At 35.0% G+C, this 15,229-nt stretch overlaps 1 protein-coding gene across 1 annotated transcript in view; it reads right to left on the reverse strand.

Moving 5' to 3' along the window:
- TTN (titin) overlaps positions 1–15,229 on the reverse strand; it is a 284,036-nt gene that overhangs the window by 145,299 nt on the left and 123,508 nt on the right. The window contains exons 122-147 of the mRNA XM_007450732.1: positions 12,790–12,873; positions 12,485–12,565; positions 12,258–12,338; positions 12,004–12,087; positions 11,660–11,761; positions 11,133–11,243; positions 9,284–9,364; positions 9,022–9,090; positions 8,749–8,781; positions 8,504–8,587; positions 8,131–8,214; positions 7,825–7,908; positions 6,951–7,031; positions 6,442–6,648; positions 5,436–5,513; positions 5,154–5,228; positions 4,858–4,950; positions 4,018–4,095; positions 3,651–3,821; positions 3,360–3,443; positions 3,091–3,168; positions 2,500–2,583; positions 2,156–2,239; positions 1,862–1,945; positions 1,309–1,665; positions 899–982 (exon numbers count right to left, since the gene is read on the reverse strand). Coding sequence (XP_007450794.1) covers positions 899–982; positions 1,309–1,665; positions 1,862–1,945; positions 2,156–2,239; positions 2,500–2,583; positions 3,091–3,168; positions 3,360–3,443; positions 3,651–3,821; positions 4,018–4,095; positions 4,858–4,950; positions 5,154–5,228; positions 5,436–5,513; positions 6,442–6,648; positions 6,951–7,031; positions 7,825–7,908; positions 8,131–8,214; positions 8,504–8,587; positions 8,749–8,781; positions 9,022–9,090; positions 9,284–9,364; positions 11,133–11,243; positions 11,660–11,761; positions 12,004–12,087; positions 12,258–12,338; positions 12,485–12,565; positions 12,790–12,873 — 2,616 coding nt within the window. The remainder of the gene's footprint in view (positions 1–898; positions 983–1,308; positions 1,666–1,861; positions 1,946–2,155; positions 2,240–2,499; positions 2,584–3,090; positions 3,169–3,359; positions 3,444–3,650; positions 3,822–4,017; positions 4,096–4,857; positions 4,951–5,153; positions 5,229–5,435; positions 5,514–6,441; positions 6,649–6,950; positions 7,032–7,824; positions 7,909–8,130; positions 8,215–8,503; positions 8,588–8,748; positions 8,782–9,021; positions 9,091–9,283; positions 9,365–11,132; positions 11,244–11,659; positions 11,762–12,003; positions 12,088–12,257; positions 12,339–12,484; positions 12,566–12,789; positions 12,874–15,229) is intronic.

Below are 15,229 nucleotides of genomic sequence, written 5' to 3' on the forward strand. Positions count from 1 at the left end.
CTTAAATTTCACTAGAAATTAATTAAATCATTATCTAAAAAATATTTCCGAATTCCTGAAATCCAATAAAGGATTGGCTTTACTGTTTCACTGCTTATAAGACTGTTTAACCTAGTGGAGAGGTCATACTTATTTTAAGTAGTGATGTCATAAACTTTTGCAGAAAGTATTATTGAGCTTTAAGGCATAAATATATTATGTCCTGTACTATGAACTGACTGAATATGATAAATCTGGATACTATTCATTCAGTGATAGAGTACTTTTATATACCTTACTTTATTTTATCCTCACAATAATATCTGAGCCCACTAGAACTGACATTAGTATCCCCATTTTATAGGACAGGAACTTTAGGCTCAGATCAGTTAAAGGACTTGCTCAGGCTAACACAGCAAGATACAAACTCAAGGCTAAAATCAAAACCTGCTGGGCTACCATTTGTATGTACGTATCAGAAGACATAAGCTCTTATGCAATGCTTTCATAAATACACTAATCTTTCTTTTACCTTTTCATCCTGATGTTATAAAGGCACTTAATATACATGGTTGAAGGATGACATTTAGGAAGATCTGTTCATCATATTTTTCAGGTATTTTTTGTGTAGATAATTTAGCCTTGTAGAATATCTATATGAAAATTATTATGCTTAATAAAATTATAGGGAATTGGGTAGAATTTGGGGGGCAGTTTTGGGACAATACTTCCTTCCATCTTTGCTCTTGAATACTGCTTTTCAGCCAATAAAAAGTGGATATCAGTGTTCCTGAACATTTTTAGAAATTAATGTGACTATCTAGTTTACAGACATAAATTTTCCTAAATCCCAGTTCAACTATAATTTTTCTGGTGAACGTATGGATGAAGAATGTGTATTCACTTTGGGGAGGTGTACCTTTGGGTGGTGGAGGTTCCACTTTTTTAGGAGCTGGAACAGGGACTTTCTTCTCTGGTACAGGTTTCTTTGGCACTTCAGGCACTTAAAAACATTCATTTTAAGACATTAAAAATCACATGTACAGCACTGTATATGTAACAAAAAGACACATGAGAATAAGGCCACAAACAACTAAATAACATTTCATATCATAAAATTTGAAAAGACATTCAGACGATTTACAATAAATAGACACATAAGACAGACACAAAACAATAAGAGCACACATGTCTGGAATGTTTTCTAAGATTTAGATGGTAGAAGACATAGAGAGTAAAGCAACATAGATAAAATTAGAGATGAACAAAAAAGATGGAAAGGCAGAATTCAACACAAAAGAGGCCTGATGACTTCAAGAACTGCTATACCTCGTGCAGGTACTGGCACCTTAGGTTTAATTTCTGGAAGAACTTCTTCTTCTTCAGGTACAAATTCTTCCTCCCCAGGAGGAATTTCCTCTTCTTCAGGAGCAACTTCCTCTTCCTCTGATAGAATTTCCTCTTCCTCTGGTGGAACTTCCTCTTCCTCTGGTGGAACTTCCTCTTCCTCAGGTGGAACTTCCTCTTCCTCAAGTGGAATTTCCTCTTCCGCTGGTGGAACCTCCTCTTCCTCAAGTAGAACTTCCTCTTCAAGAACAATTTCTTCTTCAAATACAACTTTCTCTTCCCGAAGTAGAGCTACAGGAATTGGAACTGGAACTGGAACTGGCTCACGTTTCTTTGGCACTTTAAAGATATTTGTTCAATCGGACAAGCATCACTTTTATGTACAATATTCAAAACAGTGGGACAACATGAAAAGCAAATATTCTGTGATCATAAAGCATCAACTGTCACCAACATAAGTAATTATAATTAGTGAGGCTGTATAATGCCAGTTAGTTTTCCTTTTTTGCCTTGGTTTTGTTCGGGATTAATGTACCTTTGGGTGATGGAGCTTCCACTTTTTTCGGAACAGGTGTTGGCTCCTTTTCTTCTGTGATGACCTTCTTGGGCACCACTGGCACTTTAAAGATATTATTTGTCTTTAAGAATGTGTTCTTTTACATGTCTTAGAGCAATAGACATAAGAAGGAATCATGAAATATCTGACTTTTGTATTTCTAACAAGATAGACAATTGTTTAAAACATGTAATGTTATAAGGGAATTTGTACGTGAATATATGTAAATGTAAGGTTTTTTTCCCATGGGCTTTAAATGATGAAGTGATGTACCTTTTGCAGATGGAGCCTCTACTTTCTTAGGAGCAGGAACCAGCACCTTCTTCTCAGGCACAGGCTTCTTGGGCACTTCTGGCACTTTAAAGAAATGATTTAGAGAAACATTTTATACAACCTAAAATTTTGAGTCTAAGTGTAGTTTCAAAAAGATTAAGGTCATAAGAGTATGACCAAGTTACTTCAAGAAGCATTTTACCTTTAAAATAAAATCTTTTCTTTTCCATAAAGGAATACTAAAGCGTTGCATCCCCAAAGAGCAAGTAATTGAAGCATTTAATTTTTTACTCATATGCAAAGTTGAAATTTAAAAAATTTTATGACATTGCAAGTTCATGTACCTTTGGCAGGTGGAGCTTCCACCTTTTTAGGAAGCGGTACTGGCACTTTCTCCTCTGGTACAGGTTTCTTGGGTACTTCAGGAACTTTAAAGATATCAAATAGGGTTAGTGTCAAATTTTTCACCCATAGAGAAGAATCTAGCAATTTTAGGCCTTATTGAAGCATCACAGATAGTCTAACAATTTCACTTTAAGAATGAAAATAATAATTATAAAAGCCACAAAACAAAGGCCAGAAAATGCACAAAAATTAAGATTAAAAAACACTGAAAAAACATAGACTGATAAAGACAACACACAATGTCTGGTAAATGATGATTTTGTCCATTTTGGTATTACAATTAGAATTTACTTTACTCTAAGAACTTTCCACTAAAGAGGAGGAACCAAGCATGAAGCACCAGCATGCCTTTCTGAAGGTAAAATTCAGAGATGAATACACAATAAACTGCCCCAGTAACCAGCTTGTCTTGGCATTAATATTGTTAATATCATCATGGGGGAAAGAACTGATACGGCTCACCAAGTTATACTATCAATACATGGGTATATTATTACACTATTCCACTGATGGATTACAAAGAGATGTACCTTTAACTGGTGGAGCCTTCTCTTTCTTAGGAATGGGCACAGGAACTTTCTCTTCTGGCTTCTTAGGAATCTCAGGCACTTTAAAGATATTGTTTACTGATAAGTTCTTACTACCAGTAACAACACATCCACACAAAGGATAGTTAACAAACAACAGGACAGTTTCAAAGAATAGACAGTAACACACACAAGGTTCTGAACTCAAGATAATTAGCTATTTATATGCAGATGAAGTCTTTTATATGCTCATGATAAGAGTGGTGGTGTACCTTTTGCTGGTGGGGCTTCCTTCTTTTTGGGAACAGGAACAGGTTTCTTCTCTTCTGGAACAGGTTTCTTGGGTACCTCAGGCACTTTAAAGATATTATGAAGAATTTTGGAAATGTTGCAGAAAAGATATAAAATGTGAAAAGCAACTACAGAAATCATACTTCAGCATCTAAAAGTGTCTTTTTCTAAAATAAGCAGAATTGGTCATCAGTGCTAATAAACCCCGGAATCTGACCAAACTGGATACAAAAGATGCTGCTGCTTAACCCTTGGCAGGAGATATAATCTACCTTTGACGGGTTCCACTGGTACCACTTCTTCAGTTATGAGCTCCTCTTCTTCAGTTATGAGTTCTTCTTTTTCATGAATGTACTCTTCTTCTTCAAAATATTCCTCTACTTGGGTTCCAGCTTCCTCTTCAAAGGCAATCTCTTCTGGTTGTCTTTTAGGTACTTCAGGCACTTTAAAGATATTATCTTTAGGTTGGATATTTTCCAATTATTCAATAAGATTAAGACACGTTAGGAACATAGCCATTTGTAATAGAAGAAGGAATAGGCTTTATCTTTCCCACAGACGAACTTTACACATAGAACTGAACATGAATTTCATACCAGAAAAGACAAACAACACATTAAAAAGAGTGAATATAGGTACCTCTAACAGGTGCTGCTACTTCTTTTTTAGGAACAGGTACTTTTTCTTCTGTGACAACCCTCTTGGGCTTCATGGGCACTTAAAACATTAAGTATAAGGAAATTTTATTGTCAGAAACAGGGTACCCAGCGAATGCTTGCTTTATTGTATTTTAAGGAAATAGAGTAATGCTGCAAGTGCCTCTCATATAAGAGATATGTGATTGTTCATTTATAAGAAACTTCAGATTCTCCATGTAAAGGATTCTGAACCTTACTGGAATAAAAACATACAAAAGTACTCAAGGAGGTCTGGGGTAGCAGAGACCAAGTGTGAAGTGGTGTTTAGTGTTCAGGTATCTCTGCTTGTACGAAACATCCTTTACTGAAAAGCTAAATTTACTCCTGGATAAGTATACTTTCTGAAATTGCAGCGAAGTTACTTAATAGTAAAAACCAGGGGAAGATGGTTAGACATTGAGTTAACTCTTTTTTTCAATCTTCAAAATGACTTTAGGATCAATAAACAGGTATTAAACTGTGGTGAATATTGTTATATCATCACATCAATTTAGATGGTCACTGATTTTAAATCCAAACATTCTATTTTATATGTATTGTAGCCATGTGTTAGGACACAGCCACTGTATAAGCAGCTTTGGATATATTTTGAAATAACTTTTCCTTTTAAGATAACATTATCTTTTTATCCTGTATTTACAGATTTTTACATCCAACATCCACCTAACTATTAATATAAAAGACACAAAACAGTGAAGAAAAAAAAAAAAAAGCAAAACACAGCTGCTTTAGTTTTAAAAGAGACATTATAAAAGACCACAATCAAGGAAGGAAATTATACCTTTATCAGCTGTTTCAGTCACCTGCTCTTTTTCACGTTTGGTAATTGAAATGTGTATTTTTTCCTCAACAACTTTCTTTGCTTCTTCAGGCACTTTAAAGATATTAATTATTAAAGACCATTAAAACCAACCACACGAATATGTAAATAAAAATACATGAAATGCCGAGAAATGTAAGAATCAGCACCAAACAATATATTCAGTAAAGACAAAGAACATCAGACAAGGTAGTAAGACACGTTTACAGAACATAAGTAAAAAAGATGTTTTTGGTAGTTATTACGCTGCCATGTACCTTTGGTCGGTGGAGGTTTGAGTTTCTTAGGAATGGACACTGGTACTTTTTCTTCAGGGACCACTTTCTTCGGCACTTTAAAACATCAATATTAACAGATTTAAAAACCTGAGCCAAATTTCTTAAGAGTAGTAAGAAGAAAACAATAAGAAATATGATGTACAACATAATGACCCCAAACACACACACGATTGGTACACTGCCACTTCAACATGGATTTATACTTGGACAGACATGTAGGGACCACAGGTCTCATGACTGATAATGTTTTTCTCACTCTACCTTTAGCTGGTGGGATCTTTGGTTTTGTGGGAACCGGTTCTTCCTGGACAGGCTTTACTGGGATGGGCTTCTCAGGCTCTTTAAAAATATATACAGGGTATTTAATGTTAGACATTTTTGTTAGAATATAAAAAAATGATATTTCTTCAATGGATACGAAGAATTAAAATAATATATCTTATCTACAGCATAGGCATAGCCTCTAGAGGTGAGTGAGAATCAGAGATCCAAGTAGAATAAGGTGGAAAAGACCTAAAAAAGCTTTTATTGCTATTTCCTCCTTGCGATTTACTTCAGTTAGGTAATTGTGACTCCCTTTTACATATTATGTTATCACTTCACTTCAGGTAGACAAAATCATGGTTAAACTCCTCCCCATATAATATTGTTTTTTAATTCTATTTGTAAAACTACATAGAACATTCTCAAAGTTAGGCTGTGAAACATCAAAAATAGAATAAGTGAAATAATATCGCTTCATTTTGAAATTCCAATAGAAACTTATTCCTACAGATTTGATCTTCACAAAGATAAAACACAATGGCTTGTGTTGGCTTTCTCTGTGTTTACTTTTGAAGCAGTCTTTGTGAAGTTTGGATGATGGGAACCCCGAGGGTAGGGTGTTTTCTCAATAGCCTATTAAGTTTGATAATAACAAGCTTCAGGATGAGAGATGTTGAGAAATTTGTGGTCATGTATTAGAATGATCAAGGGCACTTGAAGATATAGACTCTTGACCTTTTGGAGAAAGAAACGTAATGACATTTTCTTATAAGCAAAAAGGAGAGGAAATAGATTATGCCCAGAACCAAACTCTTAACAGCAACTTTACGATTTATAGAGATTTTTTTTTTTTTTCCTAGAAGTTATCCAAGAAAAAAAAATTCTGAATTTGCCAAACAAAACAAAGTTCTTTCCAAATTTCTTTGGGCATTCAAAATCTTATCCTGTTCTACGGATTTTGCTCATATTTAATGTGGTTTCAGGTTTGCAGATCTGCTCATACCTGTGACATATTCTCCATGTTCTTTATACTCTTCGTAATGTTCGAATTCATGTTCCTCATACTCTTCGTATTGATCGTATTCTTCTGTTGGTTCGTACTCCTCAAATTCTTTATCATCATATTCTTCCCATTCCTCTTCCCATTGTACCGAAACAGTTTCTTCTTCCTGGGTGTAAGCCCATTCTTTCTCTGCTGTTACAGTTACTTCTGGAATAATATTGACAACAGGTGCATTTTACTTGAAGTCCATTTAGGGACCATGGTGACAATGTGCTGTGATCTCGTTCCTTGCTGATGGTCTCATGCACTGGTTATGGGAGACCCTGACTGTCCTTTGCTGGCCAAGGTATTACAGAGTGTACATTTGCTATTTATAATTTCAAATGTTAGATTCCCTGCCTTTAGGCAACAATAAGCCAATAAAGAATGAGAGTCAAATTAGAAACTAACAGGCAAAGAGCTGTGTAGGTTCATGCTTCATTTTATTATTTAGTCAAAGCACAATATACCTTTAGCTGCCGGAGGTTCTCGTTTTGGAACTTCGATGGATACCTTTTGTTCTTTGACAGCTCTTTTCCTGAGTTCAGTCACTTTAAAAAGAATAATTATTAAAAGTGAATTGCAAGATTCAGAATAACGTGTGTTAAGAGAACTTGTGTGTGCAATCCAAGGACAAAGAGGACAAAGATGACCATAACCATGCTCGTTGTTTAAATTTTTCATTTAAGTGGTAAGAAAAATCAATAGACTTGGAAATAAACATGTTCTAATATATATATATATATATATATATATATATATATAAATACTTTTTTCTAAGCTACTTAATACTTAAAAGACATTGAATAACTTTAAGAAGATCAAGTAGTATTTATAAAAGAAATAAAAAAAGACAACTAGACAGTATAAACAATGACTATCAAACAAGCATTAGAAAGAAGGTTGCATCACATGAATAGTTTCTTCACTTTAATTCTAAGGTGTTTTCATAAGCTCTACTGGCACAATGTAGAAAATTGAGGATTTAAAAAATTTTAATTTCATCAAAGGTTGCCACACAAAACAAGCATTTCTGCAAAGGAGTTTAGTATATAGACAAAGAACCATTAGAAGATAATTACGTTTTAAGAGAAAGTATCTACATGTTTGTATGGAGTTTCATTTTTGTTATTGTTTTTCTTTGAGAAGAAGAGACAGAATATTTTCTGGTATCAGAAATATTTAGTTTTGAGATGATACGGAATAGCATATGCATAGTACTTACTTTGTAATACATATTTAAATTATTTTCTCCAAGGATCCCAATTCCACTAGATTAGTTATACCTATAAGCTTATTTTGATACCTAAAAGCTTATTGTGATTTTTGGAAAAGTTGGTATACCTTTTACTGGTGGCTCCTCCTCTTTTCTAGGCTTGAGTTTTGGAACTTTTTCTTCTGGAACAGCTCTCTTGGGTTCCTCAGGCACTTTAAAGACAGATTTCACTTTAAAGAACTGTTTTCCTCATTCAAACAACAAAAAGGTAGTTGTATAGTAGTAACTCAAACATAAAAGACTTGATATTTTCACGATTTCAAACATAAGACAACTATAACAATGACAACAAAAAACCAACACCCATAACTAGTGTATTTGGTAAAGAGAATAGGGTAGGTACAATATTCTGTGTATTGAAAGGCCCCATGTACCTCTTGATCTTGGAGGCTCCACTTTTTTAGTTACAGCAACGTGAACTTTTTCTTCCTGGGTAATTTGCATGTGCCTCTCAGTCACTTGAAAGATAATTTTAGGATTACGGAGTTATATTACTTAAAGTGGAATTAAAAAAAATGTATTAGCCAGAAAGTATTGTGATTTTAGAGTATAACAATTTTGCAAGGTACGCACAAATGAACTTCACAACAAGTAAGTAATAGTCCACCATAGACAAGGCAATAATATATCCTTGCAGCCAACATACACCAATAACCTCCATACAGAAGGGGTGACCCAAGGACAGCAGTGAGAGGACGAGAAAGACAAGACATGTTTCTAGTTGTTGTGCTGGGGGGTTTCGTTTACCTTTGGTGGGAGGAGGTTCTTCTATCTCAGCCACTTTGGGAGGAGCCCTTTTTTCAGGAACTGGTTTCTTTGGCTCTTCTGGCACTTAAAAGACATTGCACAACACGGTCAGACATACAAATGTGAAAAACACTAAACATAGGCACTCTTGTTTTCTTGTTAATGTCATAAAAATTTGAAGAATGTATCAATTTAAGATTTAAAAAGACAGGTATTATTCAAGAATAAAGGAAAGCCCAATATACCTTTGGCTGGTGGCACCTTTTCCTTTTTGGGAACTGCAGCCTTTAGAAATATTAGGTTTAAGAATATTAGTTTGCATTACAGGAGAAGTGTAATTTTGGGGCAAAGAACTCACTTTATGAAAAGATCACACATTTACACAAACACTAATGTCTACAGTCAGTAAAAATGTTTACACGTATATGCTGACAAAACTGAGGCAGTTATTCAAACTAAAGGCATTATTATAGCTATTAAGACAAATGGAATCCCATTTCTTCGAGACAGAATTGTACCTTTAGCTGGTGGAGGCTCCTCTATTTTAGCAGGAGTTTTCGGTTTGGACACAATTTTCTTCTTAGGCACTTGAAAAGATTATGAAATACATTTGTGGAAATGTTCAGATTTCTTTTTAATAAAAATGTAAGGAATATTTTTATTACACATGATATTTATCAACATTTGCAATACAGACAAAAAAATTAACTACAAGAGGACATTAAGAATGGGACAAGCCAAGCACATATGGGGCTAGAATTAATCTAAGAGTTGGTCTACCTTCGGCTGGTTCAGCATCCACTTTCTCAGAAATAAAGTGCAGCTCTTCGTCTACAACATATTCCTCAGGCTCTTCCATCACTTTAAAGATATCAATTTCAAAGAAGATAGGTTGTAGTGTTTTTCATGTTTAATTTTAGCTGTACTTTATTATGTCAAAAAGTAAGTAAAATAGTAAAGTTTAACACTTTCCAACTCCCTGATTGTTCTCATTTAAAATACCCAAAGAAGAAGATTTTAATCAAAGCATATGCCTTAATAAAGAGCATAGAAAATAAGTTTCAGTAAGTATAACATAAAGATAACAATGCTTGTGTTCACAGGAAGAACAGGACAAGTGCAAGACGTAAAAACAATCCTAGCGGCTAAGTTAACAAGAACACAGGAATTTGAAGACACGTTTCAAAAATATACTTGAGGAATCATAAGTAGGTTCATAAGAAAGAAAGGAAAGACCTGTATTACATATGAAAAACCTACTGAGGACTTGGAAACAAGACTTTTTCCCCAAGTTTGGCGAGAGTAGCTATGGTGGACGAGGAAAGAGCCTCCCTATGATTTTTGAGTCTATGTGTATAAGATTAATTATAGAATAGAAAGATCTAGTTAGGAGTAAACTTAACAGGCTACCCATCTTTTCCCTAAATCTTTGGGCTTAATGGAAACATAAGAATATCATAAAATGTCTTTCCTTTTAATCAGAGTCTATAGTACTAAAAGAAATTTATAATGTATAAAAAACTGAAATTATGTTCATGCAATGAGAACTTTCCTTGTGTACATGTTATGTTTTCCCAAACATTTCTAGAAGGGATAGGACCCTCTTTGAGTCCATCAGATTCCTGACTTATGCCCATCTTGGCCTTTCCCAGGAAGCACAACAGAACTGGTGGGCTTCCTCTAGGGAGTCAAGTCTTGCTCTGTTCTAAGCCATTCCATTAAGACTGCACATCTGGATTTCACATGGACTTTTCTTCCAAGTGGAGAAGAGGTGGGGCCCCTTTTATTAGCCAGAGATACACTCCAGGGCATCTGCCTGTACAATTCTGTTCATCTTTTCATTGGGAAGACAGTTAATTTACTGAGAAACTTACGGATTAATCTTTAAAGCAGAGCTACATTAAAACTTTATTAGTAAAGTTCTTTCAGATATATAGCTTTAGCAAGAATGCTGAACTTTAGCAGTAAACCTAGGGGTGTCTTAATTCATTAAAAGGGTATCCCAACGTTGAAATAAAGCTCGTTGTTCAATCCTAAGCTATAGAGAACTAGCTATATAGGTATGTGAACATCTGAATAACAAATTGATCTAATGAAAGATATTACACGATTGTTTTCTCCATACATGGAATATTGGAAAGCCCTACGTGTTCAGTGCTTCACTCTTAAACCTGGCCTTGAGTTCTGGAATGTAATAATGTATATAATTTCTCACTCATTTAAAATCTGTGAGTCAGGACACATTAGTGAGTTGTGCTATCAACACTGCTATTTGTTACCCATGTTTTAGACATTAGACTACCAAGGTGAAGATTATGGCAGTCCACCATACTGAAACCAAGTCCCATCTACTGAAAGGATGAATGTGTATGGAGATACTTGCACCAGTAGTTACCTATAAATATGAAGGCTTGTTTCCTACAGAGTCAAGTTAGAGGGAATGGACAAGGAATACTTTGGATGTTTAATTAATGCTCCTGAGTCTTGTGTTTCGATCAAAAGATACATCAAATAAGACCAGTAGACGTTCACTGAGTTTGTGTCACTTTCATTAATCTGATAAATAATCTGTGAAGGAAAACAGCTTATCAAGACGCCAGGTCACCACTAGCTTATCTGCATTATTTACCTTCATATTCTGTAACCTCCACTTCCTCCTCCTCTCTTTCCTCTTCTCTATAAACTGAAACACATACTCTTTCCTCTTCTTCTGAATAACTCCATTCCTCCTCTGCGGATACTTTAAAAGATAAGATTTACTTTAAATTCAGCCCGAATAGCCCATTGAAGTACTGATTATAACCATGTGTTTCCTATAGGTGGGTAATGTTCTTCTGTCTGCTTAGGGGGTGCTTTCACAGTGTTTCTTCATTGCAAGGAGAGAGCTGAGTTCAGGTGAGGGGACAGTACAGCGCAAGACTGAGAAGAATATTCAGATTATGCCCAAATGAGGCCACTTTCACAATTACCACATGTTCAGCACCCCACTCACCCTCTTAGAATGATTCAGGACCTATGTAGACACAAAACATTCAGTCTCAGAGGCTACAACAGACACTGATAAGAACAACTTCTAAAGTAAACTATGTGGTAAGAAGAAAAGGCTTGGAGGAAACACATGCAAACTCATTTCTCCCCTCACTTCCGATGATATACCTTCGTGCCGCATGACCTCCACTCTTTGAGAAACCGCAACGGATGGTTTTTCTTCACCAACAAATCTTTTTTCTTCTAAGACAGTTTTCTTAGAAACTTCAGCTTTAAGAAAGGATTAAAGTTGAGCTTAAAAATCAAGAATCTTAACAATTTTCTCTCCCTAAAGTTTGGGGAAGATTTGCACAGTACACCACTTTCACTAGCAAATTACATAACTTATCACGAGTATATACACACAAAAATTCTATCCAAGAGAGACAAAGGGTCAGTACAAGAAGACACCAGATAGGAAGAAGAATCCACCAGCTAAAAGATTTTTGTCAGAGGCCTGAGACAAATCCTACCTCGGGGAGGAGGGGCCTTCTTAGCCGCAAGAACTGGCACGGGAACTTTCTCCTCAGGGACAGGTTTCTTAGGCAGAGCTGGCACTTTAAAAACATTGTGCACTTTTAGAATTTCACTGTTATCTCATTGAAGACCATCACAGAACACAGATACACACTCACGATGCACATATATCACAAGACTAACAAAATCATTTTTTGCCTAGGAACATAATCTTATAAGGATGGTTCTTGGAAAGATGGAGAGACAATACCTTTTGGTGGTGGAACTTCTTCCTCTTTCCAAGGAACGGGCCTTTTTTCTTCGGGAACTTTCTTCTTTGGTACTTCTGGCACTTAAAGGATAGTATTTGATTTTAAAATTCTCAGAAAGGCAAAGCAAATGAGCAACATAGAACTTGCAGGCCCATTAAAGAAGATATGCAATTAAAGAAGCTTGAAGGGAAGACAAGGTTATTTTGTGGAGATGGGATGGGGTTACCTGCTGGTGGTGGAGATTCCTCCCTTTCAGTGACGATGATTATTTTTTCTTCTGCGACAACCCTCTTCTGTACTTCAGGAACTTGAAAAGACATTAATTTTTAGAGTTAACTTTATATTTTCCAAAGTAGCTAATGGACAGTTATTTTGTAAGAAAGTAGGCAGGTGGACAGACACTTCTGTTGAATTCTTACACCATAAAACATTCATTTTGAATGAGACAAACTAAATTAGATAATTAAACACAGAAATGTTTTATACTCAAGACATAAAAACGGGGCTTCCTTACTAAGCAAGTCATTGTACCTTTAGCTGGTGGAGCTTCCTTTTTCTTTGCAACAGGAACAGGAATCTTTTCTTCAGGGACAGGTTTCCTGAGCACCTCTGGGACTTAAAGTTTTTAAAATAGAATGTTAGTTCAGCCATATGTCACTTTTATGAATGGATATAGGCACACACACACAAATCTTTACGTAGTTTACTAAAGTTATAGGTTTTCTATGCATCGGCAAAATAATGCACAAAATTAAACTATAGTTTTCTAAAGCTCACATGTGGCAAATGTCCCAAGTAATGTTACAGAGTCATTTAGGCGATTAAAAATGAGCTATATACACAGAAGGATGTGCACAGAATTCATTCTTTCTTTATATATTGGTATGCTTTTGATAAAAACAAATTAGTCCAACATTGTAAAGCAATTATACTCCAATAAAAATACCAAATTAGTCAGTAATTATATAAACAATATAGAGTGTGGATATAGTATATAGAAAAATCCCTTTACTCTTTGTATTGAGAAGTGGAATCCATAACAACAATGGGTATACTTTATCTAAGACTATATTAGTCTAAGATGTCATTAGAATGGCTGCATCTATATCATCACTATTTTTTTCCTATTTCTCTTCTGAATTTTTTTTTTTTTTTTTTTTTTTTTTTTGGTGCACCTGTAGTGTCTATAAAACTCAGGAAACACTCTTTTGCTAGGGTAGCCCTCTCAGTATGACATCTGTGTGTCAGTGACTTTGGGGACTTCTATGTGCAAAATTTTGTGGGTATGTATACATGTGCTTTTCTCTAAGAGGCTCCATAGTTTTCAATAGGGTCTATGACCCAAAGAAGGTTTACAATGGGTTTAATTTACCTCTTCTAAGTGTTGATGGTGTTGAATTTTTAAGTGGCTGATGTAGTTCTAACAGCATGCATTATCGGTAGTAATTTTTTCCATTTTAAATAAGATATTGGCAATTTTTTTGAACATCTGCACCTCTACACTTGCATTTGTCATATCTTGATGTAATTATACAGATACACGTTGATACATGTATATATTATGTTATGTATACATGGGATGTTTATACATACATGTTACTAAGTGTATTTATTTTCACGTATAAATGAGGCATGCCTCTGAGTCTCCTCCAGGAGTGACCAAGAGGCTTTGGTATTAGTACTGGTTTTAGTAATATAACCTTTTCATTATAATCATATTTTATTTTCATATAATCATTATATTTTAATGATTAGATAATCAGGAATCATTCTTAAAAATCATTTGGTTAAAAAAAAGACCCTAAAGAAATAAAAACTCTAATTTGAAAAGATACGCGCACCCCAGTGTTTATAGCAGCATTATTTACAATTGCCAAGATATAGAAGCGACCTAAGTGTCCATCGACAGACGAATGGATAAAGAAGATGTGGTATATATTTACAATGGAATCCTACTCAGCATTTGCAAATGCATGGATGGACTTGGAGGGTATTATGCTAAATGAAATAAGTCAGAGAGCGACAAGTACTGTATAATATCACTTACATGTAGAATCTAAAAAATACAACAAACTAGTGAACATAACAAAAAAGAAGCAGACTCACAGATATAGAGAACAAGTTAGTGGTTACCAGTGGGGAGAGGTAAGTGGGGAGGAGCAGTAGGGGATTAAGAGGTACAAACTATTAGGTATAAAATAAGCTACAAGGATATACTGTACAACAGAATACAGTCAATATTCTATAATAACTATAAATGGAGTATAACCTTTAAAAATTGTGAATCACTATATTGTACACGTGTAAGTTATATAATATTGTGCAACAACTGCACTTCAATTAAAAAAAAAAGAAGAAAAGAAAAAGACCCAGAATTCTGAAACAGCCAAAAAGAGTTTGAGAAAGAGAGAAGCAGATTTGATTAAGGAAGAAAATGGAAACACTGAGAAATCAGGCAAAAGAGAACACTTCTTAAAATGTATGAGCCTGCTTTCTCCTAAGCTGGATGATACTGGATCTCTCTATAACTGGCCAGATGTGTGCAGTTTGTTACTTCATTGTCTCTATAAAGTAGTGTCTTTTATCACTAAAGCCACCAAAACCAACCAAATCCAAAAACTTAAAGCAAGAATTAGCACATTTGAATCCAAACATCCCTATATGAAAGGTCCCTTGACTCACTAATTAGATAATTGCAACATTTATGGCAAATGTCAACGTTCAGTTAATATCTCAAGAAACATGGTGAAAGTAAATGCCAAAAGTTGATGTGTCCAACTATGTAAGGGTAGGCATTATTGACTTTTCAGAAGAGTGGCAGTTCCCAGAAGCACTGTGTACATCTTTACCTCATTAACATTCAGTTCTGCCAAACACCCTCCTGTTAGTCTTTGTATCTTGTCATAACTCATGAAAGTTTTTTTTGTTTTTGAATTAAGAAAAAGTCACATAGTTGAGGGCTGAAAGAGTG

Source organism: Lipotes vexillifer, unplaced genomic scaffold (genome assembly GCF_000442215.2).
Source record: "Lipotes vexillifer unplaced genomic scaffold, Lipotes_vexillifer_v1.1 scaffold29, whole genome shotgun sequence".
In the NCBI taxonomy this organism is placed as follows: Eukaryota; Metazoa; Chordata; class Mammalia; order Artiodactyla; family Lipotidae; genus Lipotes; species Lipotes vexillifer.